We start from the raw sequence: 23,131 nt of genomic DNA on the forward strand, positions 1-23,131 counted from the left end.
ATTGTACATATTTTGATATCTCTTAAAATATGTTATTAATATAATTATAATTTGAAAGGTAATATTGCACACAATACTGTACTGTGTTGATTTTAGAGTTAGTTCAACATATTATTGGTAAAGTATGTCAATATTTCTGAATTTGAATAATTACATGTAGTAGTAGTAGTAGTCACAACCTTGTATTCATGATGTACAAAAACAGTTGGTGCATATACCATACTCAGTTATTTACAATATTTCACATTATTTTATTATTGCTACTAACAGTGGTATGTGATTAGTACACAGAAATACACTATATTTAGTTATTTGGGTTTTACTCCGATTTAGATAATCCTAATTAATTTAAATCATTGCATACCTTATGTATGTGCCCAAACCCATTATAGACTGTTTGGTTAAAACAGTGATCCAGTAGGTGGCAATGTTGATCTGTGGCTTCAACACAGTATGCGTTTTGTTGTTATATAATCATAGAATAGTATCTTGTTGTCTGTCCAAATGTCTTATGTTCATACAACAGTCGCAGCAGTGATTGATCACTCGCCATTGATACTTCTTATAGTGTCATTTGAGAAACCACTGCTTTTTGGAGACAATGATCCAGTAGATGAAGAATATTCCGAAATAGTATTTCCAAAAGTCCACAACCATGATATTGTATGTATGATAACACTTATTTGTTCCTAAATATGGTCTCTAAACACGATGGGTGAATTGCTTTGCAGTGTCATCCAGGGGGCGTGACGGTTGCGCAAGGGTCCTCCGCCAACGGGACAGAGCGCAGCAGCCTCTGGATGTTGTTCTCCGGTTTCTGTTGTCCAGGGAAGTCATCGCAGGGTGTCAAGCAGTACGTTACCCACAGTGTTACTGAGTTGAAATAGGTTTAAGAACGCAATCGATGGCAGTATAGTATACGCTTCGTAAAAGTCTGCGTTTACGCGCGTCGAAAAGCCTTGCGCGCAGCATTTTCAGCCCTCGCAGCGCCGCATTCCTCTTTCTTTACCTGTGTGTCTGTCAGATGACAGGTGCTCTGTCTGGACCATGGCTTCTGCTCCAGCTGAGGCAAGGAAGTTTACTCGGGGTCTCAACAAACCGGGCACCGCCGCGGAGCTGAGGCAGAGCGTCTCCGAGGCTGTCAGGACTTCAGTGCTGATGGTAAGTGACATAGGACAACTGTTATGACCCCAACTTTACTCACATGTGCATACACAAGAAGACTGAAACCACATAAGTAATTCAACATGTTTGTATAATTATTTTAGAGGCTGGCATCTCTTACTTCTTTATCTTCCATATAGAGGTGAGAGATCAGGGTCATCTAAATTTGGTATAAACCAAGTGCGGTTTGTGAGTATGGGGCGGTGTTGTAGTGAAGCGTCCATTGTTTGAATCTGACTCCAAATCATAAAGGTTGAATTCGAGTTGAGCTCCAAGACGGGCTCTAGTGCTGCGCCCTGGCACTGTCAAATCACTGGCATACAACAACAAAAAATATCCACATAAAACACAAATCATACAGCTGTCACCATTTCAAAGAGAGTTTATTAACTTTGACACAAACGCACATAGCAACAAAATGTACATTTAGAGGCCTGTAACTTTTGAACAGTAACTCTCACAATCCAAATGATTTAGTTTGTGTGTTTTCCTGCATTCTGGTATGCTTTTCATAAAGCAGCCTATATGTCAGAATATGCCAAATTATGTTGGTTGCTTTGCACAGCAGTCCCACTGATGAAGTCTTAATCTGAGTCATGGCCTCAGTGTTTGGGGGTTTTATCAATCCACAGCATTTTTAGCTAAAGCTGCAACATCTTAATACACAGCAGTCCTTATATATATTTATGACACAAGAATGTATCTTGCACTGCTGTCCAACTGTGCATAGGTCACTATTGTTACAACTTTCTCATGGGGGGTTGCCAGGTAACTGAAATGTACACCTCCAACTCTGGAGTGATGAGAAACACAGCACACACACACTTAATGCATGCACACTACTGTAGTCTATCCTGTCACCTGACTCTCTGAAGTGGCCCTTGCAACCAGATAGGCTGGACAGAAACAGCTGATCAATGACAAAGGTAGAAAATAAAGCTGATGCCTCAGAAGTTCGAGAATGTGGACTGTGTTATTGTTTCTGTAGCCTGCTCTATTTGTGGTCCAGTTTATCTTACTCGTCCTCAGAGACTTGTCCAGAGTGCTGTGGTTATTAACCCCTTGTCTGTGTTGCATAATGAGACTAATCTGCAATACTAATTTAATTTTTTTTTGCATCTAATTGGTTTTCTTGACATTTATGGCTGCTCTCTTCCTGTAGTTCAGTTCAGCTCAGAGCTTTATTTTCACTCGATGCTAACTTTCTTTTGCAGTTGGCAGTACAAATACACAAAGACATAGTGTAGGACATCATAGAGGGACACAGCACAACCAAACATGACTTAAAACGGTCCCAATTTAAGAACTGTGTGCATTATTAGTGTTCATTTCTCATGGAACAAAGAAATATCTGTCAGTTCTTCCTCCTGGGATCCTGTATCTCCATTGGAAGGAAGAGGAATCAATTCATCCTGAGGTGGATGATTGCATCTGGACAGGATGGAATGCGCCTTCTATCATAGCCTTTTGTGAGTGAGAGTTGCTGTAAACCAATTATTTTGCTGGCTTCCTTGACAAATTTGGACAGATGATGTTTGTCTTGTTGAGAGATAAATGGTCCTATTGATCCCACTGGACATTCAGTAAAGGCACTGACATTTTGATCTCAGTCAAAATGAAACTTGAGTGTGTGTATTTCAACATTTTGATAGATTTTTCCACCTGAGCGTGTACACTGCAAGTTTCTGGGGCTTTTTTATCTCCTTGCCTGTCCTCAATGAATCAATAGTTTATGCCATATTGATATTTAATGACGTGTTAATTTACTCTTCCACATGTCAGATGCAACTACTTGAAGCCTGTTAAACCAATCACGCAGAAACATACTTCTTGAGTTTTGTTTTTACAAATAACGTGAAGCCAAATTCTGAGCTTTTGTTCGTGTTTGCATATACCAAGTGTGCATGTTGCCAGGAAACCATACACAAAAACCAAGGTGTAGGAGCCACTACACTGGCAATGTCATGACAAGGCAACAAGTGGATGGTGCACCTTGTTATGGGACAAACTATGATTTGTGCATACTAGTGCAGTTTTGTTGTGATTTCTCACAGACCGTTAGAAATGATAAAATTATTAAGTATTTTACATAGATGTAATCCCCATGACTACACTGACTTTGATGTGTAAACTCAGTGTGGTTGTTGAACTGAGCTAAGTTCTGAATAAGCATAAATTCAGCTACCAGAAACAAACATATCTCATTATTATGTGTCTCTTGTGTGAATTAGAGCTGAGCATTTGACTTATATGCACCTGTCAGACTGCTTCAGAGAAAAGTGCTCTTGTCCTGTCTCTATTTTTGACTGTACTTCTGGTGCAGCTGTTTCCTCTGCCCATGTGGCGTTGGCAGGCTGTTTGGTTTAGTTGTATAGTAAAACAGTACACTGGATGTACAGTGGATTTTTACTCAGCAACTTAAAAAGCTAAGAGGACACGGTAGTTGGAAAGTGGGATGTTTAAATGGCACGATGCAAATGTATTAAACTCTTTTATAGGTTTAAACCAAAATGGTGACAGCACAACACCGTCGGCAGTATTATACTGTTGCCGTTGCATGTTTCTGCAAACCACAGATACATTTCATGATATACTCTTTATTTGGTTACAGACATGCATAGTATATCAGTGTGATAGTGGTGTAAATGAGGAAATGAGGGTGATAACAGACGTTTCTTGGTTTGTTAATGTGGTTAGGTTTAGGCACAAAAAACACCTAGAAAGAAGAGGGACAGTGTATCACAAATTATAGTTGAATGTCCTCATACAGTATATTTTAAATAATTACTTGTTTTTTTATTTTGAGATTAACACATTTTATTCTCAGAAACCTGGTGAGTGCTGCTGTCTATCCAATCCTTTTTCATCTTTTATGTGTTTAATGAGTAGTTTCAACAATGTTTTGAATATCTAAGTGCACTTATGTGCTGTACAAATTTAACATTTCCCACTGTTTGCAGGAAACTTAAATGACAGTGTTTTTCTAAGAAACCAGACTGGGCAGCGATAAGAATGCAGCAGCAACAGGTGTTAAATGTCATACATGATTGTTTTCTCTGTATCCAGAGAACACGATCCATTATTTATTCCTAATACTCATGGCCACATAAAGGCCATTATGTCATAGCAGCCAATTAATTCAGTCATAGTCTACAGTGTGTGGAGTGGCATAATGAATGTCAGATCAGATCTCTGGGCCATACTTAATAATGGATGAGATGATGGTTGGTGTTGTGACTATCAATTTTAAACCCACATTAGCCTTAATTCAGCCTTGCAGATTCAAGACTGGGACCACCTCAGGCACTGAGCTGCCTGCTCGTACACATACCATAGTTGCTGCAGGTGTGGCTAGATCTCAGCTATACCATAGTAAACAAAGCAGGAGCCAAGCAGTGGAGCAGTAAAGGCAGCCCCTGCAGTTAAAATAATCACTTCCAACTGTGTGGAAATGCTTGCTCTGGGTTTTCTTGTCTCAGTTTGCTTTCCTCCGAGCCTCTTTCTGTCTTTATGAATTTCTTTAAGAACGCACATGCAAGAGAAAACACATCCAAACACTCAAATGATCTCTCTTTGTGTTTTTACGTGTTTGGTCCGTTGCCATCTCCCTTTTTTATGTTCCGTATTTCTTTCCAGCTACAAGACTCAACTTTTCCCAGTGTCAACTTTCCACTCCTGGACACCATTTCCCCCTCAAAACAGACACCAAAAACAAGCACGAGAAACAATGGCCTCGTAATACACTTCGTGAGACTTTAATACCACCTCCATTTATAGTTATGATTTAAAATGTGGTACTCCACTTATGTGTGAACTAACCTTCAGAGGATTTGGTCTGATTGGAGCATAAAAGAAGCTGGCAGAGATATAATCTGCAGATTTGCACTCTTCAGCCCTGCTGACCTATATCTGTGTCATAGTGAAGTGGGGCATTTGGTTGTCTGCTGGTTGAGTCCCGCGTCACTGTGGCTGATAGCTGAGGATAGAGTTGTTCTGGCCTTGTGGTTACCATGCCGTCTTTATTTAGGCTACCTCGTGCTCTGTGTCGTTACCTCCCTTGCTCAGATGTCTCAGTCTGGCATGTGTGTATTTGTTGCATTTTTGTACAGATGTCAGTTCACTTTTAAGGATGGCAGAATACAGCAAGATACAGCATTACTCCATGGTATGAGTTTGATTTGTTGCCAGATTCCATCGGATTCACAAAACAGAGCTGTCACCATCTCACGAACGAGAACGCCTGGTCTTGTTTGACATCCACAATTCAATCGCTGCTGCGTGTTTTTGTTTCTGCTACACAGCCTGCAGTCTTGATTCAAACGAGAGTGCGAAGAATATTTCAGCTCATTGCAACATCTTCAGTTTTGTAGGTTTAGCAAACATGTTGGTCAACTGTTTCAAAAAGTGAACAATATGTCAGTGGTTGAGTTGCACAAAAGTAAAAAAATCATCATATAATATGAGAGTAGAGACAGAGCCGCATGTTATACATATAATTATAAACTCTGCTTGTATGCATGCTTTGTCATTTTACTTGGCGTTCCCATGGTGAAATAACCCCAATTTCTAATGGTTCCATGTCTTAACTATAACCATTGCTGTTTTAATTAGCAGCGCAGCCAGCTCTGTCTGCAAAAATGGGCAGTGACCATAAACTTTTCCTCCCAGCTGACCTAATTGCACATTCAGTTCTCTGCATTTGTAAAAATAGCCATTAGACTTTAGACTAAGGTGAAAAAAACATTCACAGTCCCTTTGGCAGCATCAGAATCCTTCCATGTGATAATTGGGCAGAAACCATTTGAATTGGTGAATGCTAACCAGCAGCTTTGAAAATAATATAAACAAAGGCACCAATGTGCTGGTTTCTCACATTACCAATTAGTCAGTAGCCTTGAAAAAAAACCAAAAGCAGCCATATGTGTGGGCAGAGTTGTGTCTTTTAACCGGTGTCTGCCACTTTACCTGCAAGGCTCTTATGATCTAAAATCCCAGAAGTATAACCCAGATTCCACACTAATACTCACTATTGTTAGCCTCAGTTTAGGTCCCTGATGAGAGTACTGACCCATCTGTTAAAAATGAGGAGAACGATCTCAGTTACTGTCAGTTACTATATTTAGTAACATCTCAATGATTATACCATCTGGGCCCCTTTACGTCTGAATAATAACTGGAAAAAAGTACCAAGAACATGACTCCTCTTGCTGCTGTAGATTTAACTTTTTCATTTAATACAAAATGATCTAATACATTATTCAGATCCTGCCTGACATTGTCTCCAGCTACTTATTCTTACACTGTTAATGAAACCAAATCTAATTTGGAATTTTAGTTTTCCTCATCAAAAGGTGACTGGAAATGTCAAAGGGAAAAAAGGGACAACATTTCAATCTTCCCTCTGGTCAGTTTGAATGTGTCCATTACTACATTTATGTCAACTGCAAAGCCGCCAATGAAATTCACATTAGCCTTTGTTGTCTTTTGTTTTGGCCATTTGCAAATGTGGTCAGTTGTCAAATTGCCAGCTAACATGCTAAGCTAAGGTGATGAACATTATTTAGCTGACTTCCAAGCATTACTTGAAAAAAATTAAAAAGAATAATTTAGAAACATATTTTCTTACTCTCAAATTGTCAAATAGTGTTTGTGTCCACATCCCTGCAAAAAGTGACATTTGAGGTGAACGTTTAGCTCAAACCCGGAAAAATCCAATTAGAAAGAATAATTAAAAAATCTTTTGTGTCTCTCAAATTGATTAATAAAATGTATTTTCTTTTGTTGATTCTGGTCACAGTCACAGACTAAAACACCCCAAATCAGACAAATAAACAAACATGAATCCACTAATGAGAAAAGTGTTTTCTTTCTAAATGGCAAACATATTTTAATCAGCGGGTTAATGTAATGTGAATTATTTCTGAGATTCAATTTCTGGCCCAGTTTTGGAAAACAAACCATGGCTATAATTTGTTCATGCTCCTCACATTAGACAATTACAGCTGCCATTCTGTGTCTTGACTCATGCAGAGACTGTCTGGGTTTCAGAGATAAATTTCTGTTAAAGCTTCCATGATGACATGTTTGTAGTCTTTTATGCAGGCTTGCACTTTAATTGGCATCATTTCTGTTTGCACTGATTCATGCTCATGGAGGGTTCTCAAAATCTATTACAGAAGATTAAGGACTGGCCCTTATTTCAAATGAGTCACCAGGCATCAGTGTTGTTGTTGCAGTGCTACGAGCAGCCTGAGGGAGGCAGCAGTGATACATGTCTTTTACCTTGGCACTTTCTGTAATGAAATAATCACCTTCTAAGAATGTCAACATGTAAAGACAAAGACCGGAGAAGATTTTGCTGCTCTTTTCACGTTAATTAGAGATGAGGATTTCGTTTAGTCACTTACAGATCTTATAAATCTCCATTCAGATCTGGTTTCATGTATTTGCTTTGTGAGACAAAGCAGGCTTGCATATTCACATGAGTGGTGATTTCTGTCCACCACAAACACCCCTGATTCATGTATTTACTAGAGAATTACAGAGTTACTTCAATTGTTGTCCTTTTCTCAGAATAAAAGACAGTAATTAAGGGGTTTTGTACTGTGATGTTTTATTTAAAACCACAGTTTGGTCACAGTTTATGGAGTACATTTATTATCAACAAAGTATGAGCTGCTGAGAATGGCATTATGTTGGCCTCACTTTTCCACTGCACTCTGTTTTTGTTTGTTTGTTTGTTTTTACAACAACACATGGAGACAACTCATTGATTTCTTTTGAGGATTGTGATGAACTCATTAATCTCCTTATGTAATCGTGAAGGGAGGACACTGGGCGACTGTCAGTACAGGACAGCAACTAATTAATTTCCCAGAATTCAACACATAACCATATGTATACACACACACACACACACACATACATATATATATATGTATATATATATATATATATATATACATACATATATGTATAAACATATGTACTGTATGTATAAATATAATAGACATGAGGCCATCTCCTTGTGCTGCTACAACCCCAACCCCATACTGATTTTTCTCTTCAATGCTATTTTCAGAATCCTAAATTCCCATTTTGCTGCTGAGTCAGAACGTGAGTGTGCCAGCTGCTGATGAAACAGTAACACCAACAGCCGTTAAACAGAAGCAGAATAAAATCCTTCATTTCATCATTTAAATGAGCATCCACATAGCTGTATCCTTCAGCTGACACTCGTGCTTCAAGAGACGAGGGGTTTTAAATTGTGCATTTTGAGAGGGACGCCAGGTTTGTCCTGGTTGTCCTATGACGCATCAGACTCAATGGGTTTGACACGTTTTAATGGCCGTTGGCAACAGGGGTCGGGAGAAGTTATTCATATTGTGAGTGTATGTATGACATCAGAGAGATGACTGCATCGCTTTTAAGTGTATTGTCAGATGGAGAAGGAGGGGACGAGTGTGCAAAAAGTGTGCAGCGTGTGTGTGTGTGTGTGTGTGTGCGTTTACTATTGACAAAGCATGCAGAGTCACAGAAATGACTGAGCAGTTAGAAGGGGCTGGGAGCAAAGCAGAGAGAGATAGAGATAGAGCGGGAGAGTGAAGAAGTGAGTGATGAGCATGAGTGAGCGTTGGCAAGGCTGAGAGAAGATGGAAAGAGATGCAAACAAGTAAGGGGGAGGCAACAAGGAAGAGAGAGAGAAAGAGCGAGAGAGGCAGCGAGAGCAAAGTGAGAGCATCTTTACATTCATGTCCTCTAGTAGGAGGAAGGAAGAAAGGAAGGACGGAAGGAAGGAATTAATGAAGAAGGAGTGAAAGAGTCAACGCCCTGTTGTGAGTGAAAGCTTCTCTGCTAAGCTCTCATCCCATCATCCCCACTGAGACGCACACAAGAGGATACGACTCAGCCACCTCAGCACTTCAAGGATTCAAGGAGTCAAGGATTCTTTATTTGTCGCTGAGGTTTGACTACGGAACATAAAGTAATACACCTGTAAGAGGGCTTTTTCTAGATGAGGAGGCTGAGAGGTGAAGCTGATGCACCTGCCTGGAGCTGAAATAGCAGTGGTTCCAACAGTGAGATCATTTTTTCCCTTGCATGGTGGCTGTGAGTTTTTGATCTCAAAATGGGATGCACCACCAGTGTGGTTCTGTTGGAGGGGCTGCGCTCCATCCTGGAGAGGAACTGTGGCTACATTAAGGGGGCGAGGGAGCTCGGAGTTCTGGAGGAGGAAGAGGAAAGATTGAGTCTGAGGGGATCTCAACTTTGGATTCCTACCACTGCTCTGGTAAAGCCCACACAACTTCAGCATCTTTGCTGTCTGTCTGTCTGTCTGTCTGTGGGTAATTAGTCATTTTTTAACGTTTTATAATCCTTTTAATTGACACGAGAAAGTGCTCACATACAAACCTCTGTCAAGGCCACTCCATTTTCCCAGTTTCCCATAGTGTCAATACACTCATACACAATTCATGAATCTGGATCAATATCCTGATCACCAGCAATGTCTTAATTGGGCTATAACCTGCATCCTAAGCCTGCAATGTATCGTATTCAAATTGAAATAAAAAAAAACCCAAACACAATTAGCAAATGCTGCAATATAATCTTATTTGATTTATTGTATTGTCAGGACTGGAACAGTTAATTAGTTATTAATTGATTCATTCATTACATTAATTGACAACTACATTTAGAATGGATCGATTTAAGGATTTTGTTTATAAAGTAAAAATAAGTTATTTTACTTCAGTTGAGTGTGTTTTGGTTTGTTTGCTTCTCTATAACTGTAGACAACGTTCTCAACCTTGTGTTTGGGTAGTTAATGTTTTGATGCTCCAATATTTACCTGATAAGTGAATGTTTAATATGTTTACCTCAGATAATGACAGATGAAAACAAGTTAAAATGGGTTAATAAGCACATTTCTACCTCCATGTATGGTAAGATACTCCACATAAAACACAGTGTCCTGTCCCTTTTGAGAATAGACACCAAAAGAAGAAATGAATAATTAATTATAGAGAGGAAATACATCAGATTAAGAATGAGCAGACTTTTTTTGCTAATAATCTTCCTAATAGACTCCCCTGAGGAACTACATAGATGTCAGTGACCCCAATCACATATACTTTTGAATCACATCAAACGTTAGCGAGCGAATATAAGATAAGCGCAGTCATTCAATCCATTCACTAAGATTGGTTTGTTGGTCTGTTTTCTTACAGCTGCCATTTGGAGATTTATGTACTGCTTCATTAAGCTACATCTCTGAAGTTTGCTCCATTAGCCGGCAGCCTGACCTGTGATAAGTCAAAGAGATTTATTGGATAATCAATAGTGAGAGGGTTATGCAGGGTTGCTAGTGCATGCTGAGTCAAGGACGTTCATTGTATACCATCATCACTTTTAGATCCAGTGTTTTTTTTGCAACCATTAAGCTGTGGTTGGCCTCTCTGAACCTGTAAAAAAAACCTACTGTCTGTTTCGATCTTCCCATTAATATCTAATTTTTTGAGTTTTGGTCTCAGGACCAAAATACAGAGTCTAATGAGCTCAGAACATTTAAATACACATTCAGGAAAATAGTTTGTATGATTTTTTTTGTTTTTAAATCTGCTATTTAAAAAATTATGAGGCTAACATCCCTAAAAACATGAAATATTCATGACTAAATAACCCTAACCCAGAATGAATTGCCAGGAAGAAAGCAAATCTATATATATTTTTTTAAATTATACATTTTTCAAAACTATGTGTGCAGTTTGATCAGATTTCATTGGTTTAACTGTGCATTACTCCTGCTGCATACTTGTCCTCCCTGTACACAGTAAATGTCATTATAGATGGTGTTGAATTAAACAAGTCAAGGCCACAAGCCACTTGAAGCATGTCATGTACAGTTTGTGTGAATGTTTACTTATTTAAGCACTAATCAATAATATATATATATATATATATATATATATATATATATATATATATGCAAGTTGAATTCTCGTATCTACAGTCGACTCCTTTTCCCATTCAGAGTCTCTCTGCACCTCAGCTGATGTTGCTTCTTTCAGTTTGCAAAGTGAGTCTAATCAGGAAGTATCAGACTTAACTGAATAGCCACCGGGTGATGATATGCAACTCTGGTAAAATGAGCTTTTACTCTTGAGTTATAACATCAGTTAACATTTTCCTGACTAGTTAATGGTCTCAATCACGGGTTTCAGCTCTTCTTCTTCAATAGAACATGATGCTGATTTTGTAAATCATGTTCCAATTTAGAGGAAAATAGACGATACAACATGGCACATACAGGTTGTGTGGACTCCAGTGTGATTGACAGCTGCTAGCTGCAGGTAACCTTTGAACTTCAGGTTTCAAAAGCTCATATGGTGCCGTGTCAAATCACAAATCTTGACACTTCAAAATGGGTGTTCATTGGCAAGTGGAAGACTATATGTATTATAATATACAGTCTATGGCCTTGAGTTGAGGTCTCAGCACATCCGAGTGTGTGCTCTGACATCATAGAGACTGAGGAAACCCCCTTCTCTTGTATCACATTTAACTCATCCCATATGTTTTTCCATGTGCTACCTGTAGGAAAAGTCGTGCACTGTTGTGCATAAACGTCAGATCACCGATGTCGTCTTTGATAAAAATGGCATTGTGACAGATAAGCAAGTTATAGATCAGGAAAGCTAACATACATGCCATTATTACATCTGTATTTGTAGCATCTATGTGGAGCAGGATCAGGCTCAATTGGGAGTTTCACTTTTTTCACTTTACAGGCAACACCCTGACGCTTTCTCTCTCTAAGGCGCCTGATACAATGGCTGCCTCCCAAATATTACGTCAGAACGTCTTTATGTTACTCTCCACAGATTTGTGTGAGCCTCTGCGTTTGTATATGTGTTTGTGTGTGTCTCTAGGGAAGGGTGTGGAAGGCTCACATGTCCTAATGGGTCCAAGCTGTGTAAAAACTAATGCACACCACCTCCTCATCCCTCATTCTCTCTCTCTCAGACAACTTTCTTACGTCAAGCTCTTACGCAGATGACCATTTCGAATCATTTGCACTCCCCTGCCCCATCATACACACATTCTCGTGGTATTGCTGGCATGATACCAGCAGCAGCCACAGGAAGCATGATGGTGCGCGGGTGCTTCAGAAATGTGAATGAATGAAGTGGGATGACCTCAGAGCAGCCAGGGTCTAATCAGACAACAGGCTGATTATAATGCTGAGCTGGTGACGCTGTCACTGCTGAGGTCCACGCAACACGATGGGGCCAGAAAACAGTCCATAAGAGACTGAAGCCATGGGTTTCCATTTAACTTGTGTAACTTTAAAATATGAACAAATGTTGGTTACATGCAGACCATTGTCAAATAAGGTGTTTAATGCATCAGTATAGCGATGTTTGGATCTTGTGTCACCTGGCGACATTCCCGCACTGCACACAGGAAGTGATTACTTTTGTGTGAAGGCAGACGGAGGCAACAGCAAGTGACACGGCAAAAAGATTCCACTGGACAAAAAATGACATTTGTTCAGCAGTTTAACCGGATAAACAAATGTTGTCTTCGTTCACCCCTGCGCTGCAGCTGTGTACACACAAACACTCCCTCAGACAGGTCAGATAGTGTTGCAGGACAGAGCCATTTTCAGATGAGGGACATGTCATACACATCATTTTCTGTTCACTAAGACCAAAGCAAAGGCAGAATACTAACATCAACAGCAAAACTATGACAAGACAAATTATCCCGTACAATAGCCATTCATTCACTTAGAAAGGCTGTGGCTCAGTTCATCTGCAGCCTACAAAAACCTTGAATCACAAACCTGGTCCACAAACAAGACTACAAGTATTTTCATGCATATTTGTTTCATTAACAGAATATAGGCTTTGTATGTACAAAACAATGCAAAAAACAATAAATAAAAAATTGTCCATAATAACTCATTCACTTCAATGTAACAATTTGCAAATTATTTTCAGCAGAATTTCAATATAACTATGTATTTATTTTTATTGATTTGTCATGATCCGCCAGGGGCCAGACTTTTGGAAATAGGACACACTTTCCTAATCCAGCCTCTCTTCCAGCACTAACTAACGCCATAAAAGGAACAAACTAGAACATTGATGGCAAGTAAGACAAATCTGGCAACAGGTGTCGTCAAACAGTCAGGAACGGGATTTTAAGCGTGGAGACAAAACAAAGGTTTGGGAAGCCGGGCATTGTGTATAAAGCCAATTTAACAGCTGGTGAGTGGAAAAGGGGAGGTGTCGTATTGAGGGAATAATTAGGTAAATGGTAACAGGTGTGTGCAGGGGCTAGGAGCAGGCGGGAAACCAGGAAGCATAGAGTTATAGCAGAGAAATATGAAGAAAACAGAGGTATACAGCATACAGTTAAAATTACGATTTAATGCACCGTTCAAGATTGGCTACACAACAAATTAATTATTGTAGTCAATACAATAATACAATTTGTTATTGCACCCTCTATGGGAGCTGTACCAAACCACAGTTATGAAGAAGAATACCACTTGGATCTGGTATGTAACAGGCTCTTTGCACAGCAGCCATCTATAAAGGTCACAGTCGGAAACTCATGGGCGTATCATGGGTGTAAATAATAAATAATTAATGATAGCTGTGTTCCATTTAGCTTTCTCAGTCCCAGGGTGCATGCTGGTTCACTGTCACACTGTCTCGACTCACAGGAACTGAACAGAACCCTCAGGAATAAGATCAGTGCTAATCCATTCATAATATAACTTCACCTGAAGACAGAGTGCCTCGCCACTTTATCTCCACAGTTGTTTGCAGTATCCACATTTAGCGTGACTTTTCTTTTTGTTGGTTTTTGTAAAAAAGAAGCTGCTTCTCTGAATGGTACACTTCAGCAAGTGCCTTTGAAGCTAATACAGTTAAAACAAGTTATGCAAATGATGTGCAGCGCCTTACACATCAGAGAGCTTGGCAGTACAAAGAGGTGAAACACGCACATCATTCCCGGTTTCTGTGTTGGATTTCATTTGGAGCAGTGATGATGAAATTTACCCATAGAAGCAACGGCCTTTGAAGTCATCAGGACCTGTGGCATGTCTTCGTTTCTCTCTGACAGCCCCACTCCCCCAGACCCACTCCACACTCACAAGAGCCCTAACTCAACCCACAGACATAATTAGAGAATCATGCTTGTTGAGTCAGAGAGATTTGGTGGCTTGTAAACATCACTGTGGTTTGGGAGTTATGTAAAGCAGCATATAGAGAAAATGGCTTCAGACTACAGGATTTTATCCTCAGTAATTCCTCATTAAAAACTTTAAATGCCATCAAGCAGCTTGGCCAATTTGTCCCGCTTTTGTTGTTTCGAACAATAAACGTGAGGAGAGAAAGAAAGAATGCTGACTGGATGGGCGAACAGGCATCAGCTCAAAATGTTCCTGAAACAGCAGCAGGACCGTGCGTATAAGTGTGTGTATCCGGATGAGGATGAGGGGGAAGTGTGTTTTCACAGACCCTGCTGTGGGGGCCGGCTGCAGCGGATACGGCGCAGGAACAGTACAAAGCTGAGCAAAATATCACTGGGGATTTGATCTTTATCAACACAGACAGAGTGTCTAAATACTGTAACTGTGGCTGCTTACAGTTATTTTTAGATATTCCATCTATACATTGCAGTTTTGGGGATCCAACTCCCACTCCCTGAAGAATATTTTCATTTGCAACTGAAATTAATCAAACGACATCCAATATGAGAACTTATGTACAGTAAAAGCTATGAATCAGTTCACCAAATAATATTTAAACTTTAAAATGTTGTCATTCTGCCCCGTTTACGATACGTAACATTATTTGTGTGCCGCGTCCTTTTCGTCAAGCAATACTATCAGACCTGACTGAGAGCAGCGTGTGGGGGGGTGGGGACAAGAAACATTTTCCACCCCGTCATACTGCAGTTGTCTTGATTCACAAGTGCAATGTTGCCTTTGTCTGTCTCAACATGATATAAATCACTTCCTGTGTGCAGCATGGGAATGTCTTTGCTTGTGTGGAGCTGACAGGTATTGTATCAAGTCATTTGACAATGGTTTGAATGTAACTTGTTTCAATTTAAAAGTTATGCACTACAGTTCTTACACCATTCAAGACAATTTACCCTCTTTATAAAATGTTATTCTCAATCCATAAGTACATATGTCTTTTTTTTCCCAATCATTTTCTCTTTTCATCTTGGATTTATATCATTCTCTGTCAGCTTGCACACAAAAAGGCAGGTGAGGCAGACAGATGACAGCATGTTCTCTGGGCCTCTCCAAAGGTTTTAATGGGGGAGTGGTCGATTTATCCCCCATTCCTGCTCTCACAAATCACATACTGTACATGCAAACACACATATCCACCCTCACAGCTGCACAGCTGTCGGGGTGGGAGGCGCCCTACCCTTCTGATGAGAGCCAGAGAGAGGGAGAAAGTGAGAGGAAGGCTGGGCTATTGTGACGGGGTAAAGAGGGACTCTCGCTGAGCGTCTGCAACGCTCTCACAATCCTCACAGACTGCAGGCAACTTTGCGTCATGGAAGTGTCTGTGCAGTGAGTCCGGCACCTGATTTTTGCGGCTACACAGAGATCAGAGCGACCACCATGCAGGGTCGGACAGGCAAAGCCCCCAAAAGGGAGATGGTGATAGAGTCTCCACAGAAGTACAAGAGTCTGGCTGAGATTGAGGCAGAGGTGGAGGCTGGGTCACAGGTGGCAGCGGTAAGTCTGTACTGTGTTGTCCCATCTTCATAGTTCTTTTTAAATTCAACTCTCTTTTGTGGGAAGTTTCTCACCTATGTGAGCTCTTTGTTTGAGCACTTTTTTTTCTTTCTCTCTAAGATTCCGTTTTAACAGTAGCTTTGAAGGTCTTTTAAGAGGGTTGGACGGAAATGGGAAATAGCAGCTTCAGGGCTCACGTCTCCAGGGGGTTGAATGTTGATCTTTTTTTAGGAAATGGAGCACTTGTGGCTCCCTTTGTTCATTTATGGCTGCTGAGCTGAGAATCAGGGACTGAGAAGTTGGCAGGAGTTGGTACATCCATACAAATTCAATGATTCGGTGTTGGTTTTTTTACTGAAGGAACTTTTTTTTGTATTTTATGATGGGAGTTATTTTTATTAATGTAGCTTTTACTAAGGCTCAATGGGAACACTGTAATAGGGAAGTAATATTATGGTATTTCCAATACACATTTTCTGCCCTGGTAAGAACAATGGCATTAGTGTGTAAATAAGGACAAATATGAAACTTTATTCCATGGTGATATGGAATTAATGTAGCCCATCGGGTTACTATGGGCTACATTGCGATATCTTCACATGAAATGTGGATTAAAATGTATAATTACCAAGTCATACATTTTAAATTCATCCTTCATCCTCGTAAACAAAATCTGTGACGTTTTCTTTCAGAGATGAATCGGAAAATTAAGTCATTATCATATTATTGATGTGGGGAGACGCGGCAGACAAAGCATATGCGACGTGGAACATCAACATTTACACTAATCTCGATCCTCATTGGTCGGTCTCAACAATACATTTATCTGAGATAATTATTGGCCGGTCGCACAGTTCACAGATGCTTGTTATTATCTTCTGTCTGAATGGAAGTCATCCAGTTGGAAATCAGAGCAGATGATTTTCTCCTTATCAGTTGATCGTTTACAGTTAAAGTGCTGAGAGAAATGGGCAGGGATGTTTTCATTACATCATCAGGAGGTTTGCTCAGCCCAGTCGAAATGTAAATCTATGGTCAGACGTCCATTTAATTGGCCTTGTCTTGTTATGTGTTCATTGGACCATAATCAGGAGGCTAATCCAAATAATCTAGATCAGTACGCACTCTAGAGAGATGGACAATACATGCTGGTCTTAATAACTATTAACGTTTGCCCCCACTTTTGCTTTATTTGTTTAGTAAATTTGCAGAATTACAATATTTACGAGACATGTTATTATATTCATGCTCCTCTTTCACATTATTTGCTGATTGGCATCAGAAGAACCACCTTTTTTTCCAGATGGAAGTATTTCAGCAGCTCTTGAAAGACATGGAAATAATGCTCATTGTCCCCAGAAGATAAATCTTTGTCTGTGTTTCCCTTATCACCTATAATGTAGGTAAACTAGCAGGTCAAACTTTCACGACAATACAATACATCAATACAAATTCAAGACTGACCAGCACTAAATGTTCTCACTCCTTCACAATTATAATTGTAAAACTGCAAAAATGCCCTTTTTAAGTTTCAAATATGGTATGTAGGCAGATGTAATGCATAAATGATCCATTTTAAGAAGTATTAAAAGAATCTTTACGTTCAACACTGAAAAGACCAAAGTTGTGTTTACTTTATCCACACATGTGTGTTGCATGTGAAGAACTATTTTGGCTTTGTGAGAGAGGCTATACTGGTAGAATCGCCGGGGTCCTCTCTGTGGTATGTTAATGCTGATGTTTTTTAAGTATCACTGGAGTTTAATCTCAGCTGGCTATCTTTACTATTGTCAGGCACTGGCACTTACCATGGATTTATATAGGAATGAGGCATAACATTTGGACCACATATCTTCCTGCACTGGGGATTGGAATGAGAAGGTTGTGCCTATTCTTGGAAAATGGTGTGCAGGTTTTGCATGTGAGATCACGACTCAGTGACTGGTACAGTTGCACACACAACCTCCGGCTCATCCATTGCTTGCGTCTCGCGTGTGTCTCGTGTCATTCATCTCTGTCTCTGTGCCAGATCTGCTGATGTAGATGCCAATGGCTAGTTGACAAAGGACAATGGCAACTTGTTCAGAGAAAATAAACACTCCACATTTCCCTCATGCAGTAACACTGCATTGTATAAAGTAGTTGTGTGTAAAAGAATAATCACTCGAAATACACACAGATGTATGTATTAGAAGTTGGACTAAATTATTTATGTTCATTTAGGTGAAGCCGAAGATCATAGAGCCTCTGGACTATGAGAATGTGCTTCTTCAGAGGAGGACCCAGATTATCAGTGATGTTCTGCGGGACATGCTGCAGTTTCCCACAGATGACTTTCAGGTAAGATATCATATACTTTTTTTTTTTGCTTTTCTCCTTCATAGATCACTGAGTTACAAATAACACATTACCCTGAGTCTGGTCTGATAAGGTTATGGCCTTCTTGCTAATGTCAACCCATTTTTAAACCATCGTTTACTTGTGAAGAACCATGGCTCACACAAATGTACTTTGTTGTACATTGAAATGTCACTTTCTACTGCTGCCACCAAAGTCACAAAATAACACTTTTAAACTTAATGATGGAGGCAGCGGTGGATCAGTAACTCGTATGTGCTGTGATGTAAAATCACTAGTTTTCTCTGTGGACCTTGGTGTGGGATGTGAATGAATGATTTCCAAAACGATACAAACCAACACTGGCGATGTTTCAGTACTTTATACAAGCATGCATAAAATAATTCCTGACATTTTAATCGAGTTTAAAGTTGTAATAGTTAGAACCCAGTAGAGTTTACCTTAGCATTGTCTCTAAGGAGACAGTTATGCTTTGTTGCTCTTTAAGTTCCACTTCACTGGTAAAAATAAGGATCAGTGTTCTGATATCACCTATGAGAAACCTGTGTGTGAAACTGGATATAATTTGAACTTGTGCTGAATGTCATTGTTGGCTCACAGTCTTATAAACATTTTTACGCTTCGCAGATCTGTTGCTTGTATTCAAAGACTGTGTCAACATTACATCACCGTAGTGCTGAGAGTGGATCTCAGCGGGGACCACTCCCAGTCTGAGAGAGTACGAGAAAACACGCTCAAATGTTTTGCATTCTTTGGTTCTTGAGGCCCTCTGAAGAACAAAATCACAGGAGGGAGATATCCTGTGATACGCAGCATATACCATGCAGCTTATATACTGTAAATATTTACAAGAGCGTCAAACGTGCAATTAATTTGTGGACCTATAGTGAAATTATGTAAATAATAGTATTGTGAAATTAAGACAGAATAAATGGTGGGAAGTCCAAAACCCAACATACAGCTTGTTTTCACACTATCTCACAAACAGTGGATGATTAATGTTTTTTTTTTTAATTACAAGCCCGTCTTACAGTGCACAGCCATTAGTATCTGCCCAGGCCTTTGTGTGTGTGTGTCTTGTCTGGCTCAGTCTGTCCATCTGTCTAACCTGCCATATGTTTTAAATCATTGAGGAGAAGGAGGGGGCCAGCCTTACATGTGGCTCTAGCATGTGCACGTGGTGCACACATTCACACACATATGGACACACACTCATGCACGCTTTAATTGGGCATGCAAAAAAAGAGAGAGGGTGTGGCGGAAGGAGGTAAAACGAGGTGAAGTGTTGAGTATTGGATTAACTTTCCCTGCATGCAGAGAACAGCATATGCAGAAGATATCGAATTAAATGCAGATTTAATGTTGCTCACATCCAGGATATTGAATAAAATCAATCTTTAGGTCTTTCAGTGTTATATTTATTGAAACTTTGCATGTGCACATAAAACAGTCACTATTTTATCTTAAGAAGATGCATCTCTCTCCTCCTGTCCCTTAACTGCTTTGCCCAGATATCGTCACATTTGAAAATGTCTGTGCAGCATCACTGCCAGTGGGAATAGACTCCTGTGCCCCAGTGGAGGCCATCAAAGCTCTAGTTTAATGACTGTGAAGAGAATGCTGTTAATTGGTAGCCAGTAGTTCTCAAAGTCCCCATGTCAGGTACCGAATGGTTAGTTTTTAGGAAAAAAAGCAGACTGAGATTAGACTATGTGCTAGTGCAGCTAAAGAGCCCATAAGGTGCCACAGTAATTGGTCCTTCACCCATGACTGGAAATTCTGCAATTATCTAATCACCCTTGATATGCTGTGGTCACAGATGACAGGGGAAACTCAGGTCCTGCAGTTTTTTTTCTTTTCCTGTCCACACAGTGTTTGAAGTTAAAGCCATAGTTTGAAATTTTGGGAAACATTTTCTTTCTTGCCTTAAGGGCTGCATGAAGCCAGTTCCAGGAAACCAATATATGTCAGTCAGTCATCATCTAACCGCTTTATCCTCCACCAGAGGGTCGCGGGGGGTGCTGTGCCAATCTCAGCTACATCGGGCGATAGGCGGGGTACACCCTGGACAGTCCATCGCAGGGCCACACACAACTAGAGACAAACAACCATTCACTCTCACACTCACTCCTATGGTCAATTTAGAGTTTCCAATTCACCTAATCCCCACATTGCATGTTTTTGGACTGTGGGAGGCAGCCGGAGAACCCGGAGAGAACCCACGCACACACAGGGAGAACATGCAAACTCCATGCAGAAAGGCCCTTGTTCCAACCGGGGCTCGAACCCGGGTCTTCTCACTGCAAGGCGAGAGTGTTAACCAACACACCACCGTGTGGCCCACCAATATATGTATATTTCTATATTTTTGTTGTTTGTTTTATTTATACACAATATACATGCAATAAGGCAAAGGCATCTATATTGTCCCAACAGGAAACATGTGAACATACAGAACACTTAAAACGTTAATGTGCACTTCACAAACACAGAACAGCAGCACCAGGTCTTTGTCTTCACCACATGGCACTTTATACTTTATACTTCATACCATGAACCTAAGAGAATGAGGTGAAACTGTAAAAAAACAGCAGCAACAACAACAACAAAGCTGCTCTTGACTCCTCCCTGAAATCAAACATGCCGCTTTAACCAGGCTTCTGATAGAGTTTGGTGCCAGGCAATAAAACAGAGCATTAAAACAGCTTCAATAAAACTTTTATAAAAGAGGGTCATTATCTCAGATTATACAAGAGGGAAACAAGGATTGTGTCCAGTATTTAAGATGTTGCCATTGCCATTCATTGACACAAAACAGATTGTGCGAGGTTTGATTTTTTTTTGTGTGACAGCCTTGCTGTTGTCTTATCTTTTTTGAAAATCATTTTCAAAAATAGTGTTTTGTCCCCTCAATATTTTTCCTTTTACACAATGGGGTCAAAAGCAGGTGATGTTAGTCAGTTTTGCCCGAGAATATGTCATTATAGCTAAACCACAGCGTATTTTTTTAACGTCCTTTCTAGTGGGTTATAGTAAAAAATACATAAAAGAAGTTAAGTTGACCTGATGTACGCATACATTATGTAAACTGAGATCACTGTTGGCTATACTGACTATTGCCTTTAAAAATAGACCTGAACAAATGAGGGCAGAGGTTCAATAGCTACATATATTTTCCAGTGAATGAGTAGGGAGGTCACTGTGCCACTGTGTCCAAGTCATCTTTATGGGTTGAGTGGAATAGCAGAGGACTCACTAAGTGGGAGTAATGGTGGCTGGAATCTTGATGCCCTGCGGTGCCTCTTTGTTCTCTTTCTGGATCATCACGCTCCTTTCTTTAGATTTATCCATCTAATAAGGCGGGAATAAGGGAATCCTGCAGAATATTCCCTGCAGCACTGTTCACTCCAGATCAAAAGTACCCCCTCTCCTTTCTTTTCTTTTTTTAACCAGCACACATACTGTATATACAAAACTGACTTGTGTTTTGTGACTGCAAAAAGCACAAAAATAGACGTGTGTCAGTGTAAATATATGCATCTGGACATGGTAAGAGATGCAAAGCAAAGTAAAGTAAACACGGGCCTTTATGAGGCTTGTATGTGTAGAGTGTTACTGTATATGTTTAGACATGCATTAAAGGTCCGGTGTGTTAAATGTAGGATGGTTTGGCAGAAATTGAAGACTATTCCTGTAAGTATGCTTGTATTAGTGTATAATTGCTTTAAAATATAGAAAAGCATTAGATTAAGCCTTTTCGCTTAGAAGCTGGCTTTTTCTGAGACCACCATCTTGCTCTGCCATGTTTACAGCAGCCCAGCCAGAGCATACTTACCGTACAGTTGAAGAAGATGAGGGGCATCCTGTTTGGTATGCAAATTTCTGTTGCACTTGGGGAAGGATAAGATAAGGATAGGACAACCCTGATGACGACCGTCCTTTCAGTCTTCCCTTTTGGACCTTTCCACAAAATCAAAAAGCAGTGTCATCGTACTTTTCTCTCATTCAAATGAAACATCTGTGTTTTATGGCTAAAGTCCTCGCGAGTTGCATGAATCCCTCTGTGGAGGCTGCTCTGCAGTTCTCCTTATCAGACCATCCTTTGAGGGAAACCAAAGAGAACTACCCCACTGAGATCAGAAAACCCCGAAAAAATATACACTCGAAATGGAAGATAGGTCGACTGTGTGAGTAATTTGCCCACTTGCTGTGCCAGTCTCTTCTATCGGTCTCTTTCTCATGCCTACTTTCCATCTCTCTCTCTCCTCAGATCTCCACCCTCCGGCGCCAAGGCAGGACTCTGTTCTCCACAGTGCCAGAGACTGCCGAGAAAGAAGCTCACTCACTCTTTGTGCTCGAGGTAAAACTCACACATACCTGGACATAATCCTTCTTTGTCTAATCTTTACCTTGGCCAAAGCTCCTCCTGTGTGCTTTTGTGTGGAAACACAGGGTCTTTGCCTCAGTCCAGAAAAAGCAACTGACTCTCACACCTAGGATTAGATACTGGTGCACATATGGATGGGGCCAAAGATCCATTCTGATGTAGCTGATTAGATTCCAGAGAAGGTTAAATGACCACTCACATGAGTTCCAACAGGGAAAACTGATATGGCCCATGTCTAAAATGCAGCCGTTAGCCCCTAAGTGAACTTCCGTTTGTGTTCCACACCCTCACATGCTTTTTTGACAGAGCAGTGTATTGGCCACAGATGGAGTCCACAGTTGATTCCCATCATGTTGTTTCAGAGAGGCTGCGTGCTGCTGGAGCTGGCTTGGGTGCGGCCTGATAGGGAATAGTCCCCCATGGCTGCATCCAGGAATTACATC

General features: G+C 40.2%; 1 protein-coding gene across 5 annotated transcripts in view; it reads left to right on the forward strand.

Moving 5' to 3' along the window:
* The first annotated feature begins 794 nt into the window (after window positions 1-794).
* dock9b (dedicator of cytokinesis 9b) overlaps window positions 795-23,131 on the forward strand; it is a 49,990-nt gene continuing 27,653 nt past the window's right edge. For 3 of the 5 annotated variants that reach the window (XM_044011874.1, XM_044011884.1, XM_044011894.1), the window contains exons 1-3: window positions 8,752-9,454; window positions 18,167-18,283; window positions 22,572-22,661. In XM_044011874.1, coding sequence (XP_043867809.1) covers window positions 9,293-9,454; window positions 18,167-18,283; window positions 22,572-22,661 — 369 coding nt within the window. In that variant the 5' untranslated portion in view covers window positions 8,752-9,292. Of the gene's footprint in view, window positions 1,162-8,751; window positions 9,455-15,697; window positions 15,944-18,166; window positions 18,284-22,571; window positions 22,662-23,131 lie in introns of those variants that run through there. The other 2 variants (XM_044011911.1, XM_044011904.1) reach the window with 2 other exon arrangements.

This window comes from Solea senegalensis, linkage group LG2 (genome assembly GCF_019176455.1).
Source record: "Solea senegalensis isolate Sse05_10M linkage group LG2, IFAPA_SoseM_1, whole genome shotgun sequence".
Classification (NCBI taxonomy): domain Eukaryota; kingdom Metazoa; phylum Chordata; class Actinopteri; order Pleuronectiformes; family Soleidae; genus Solea; species Solea senegalensis.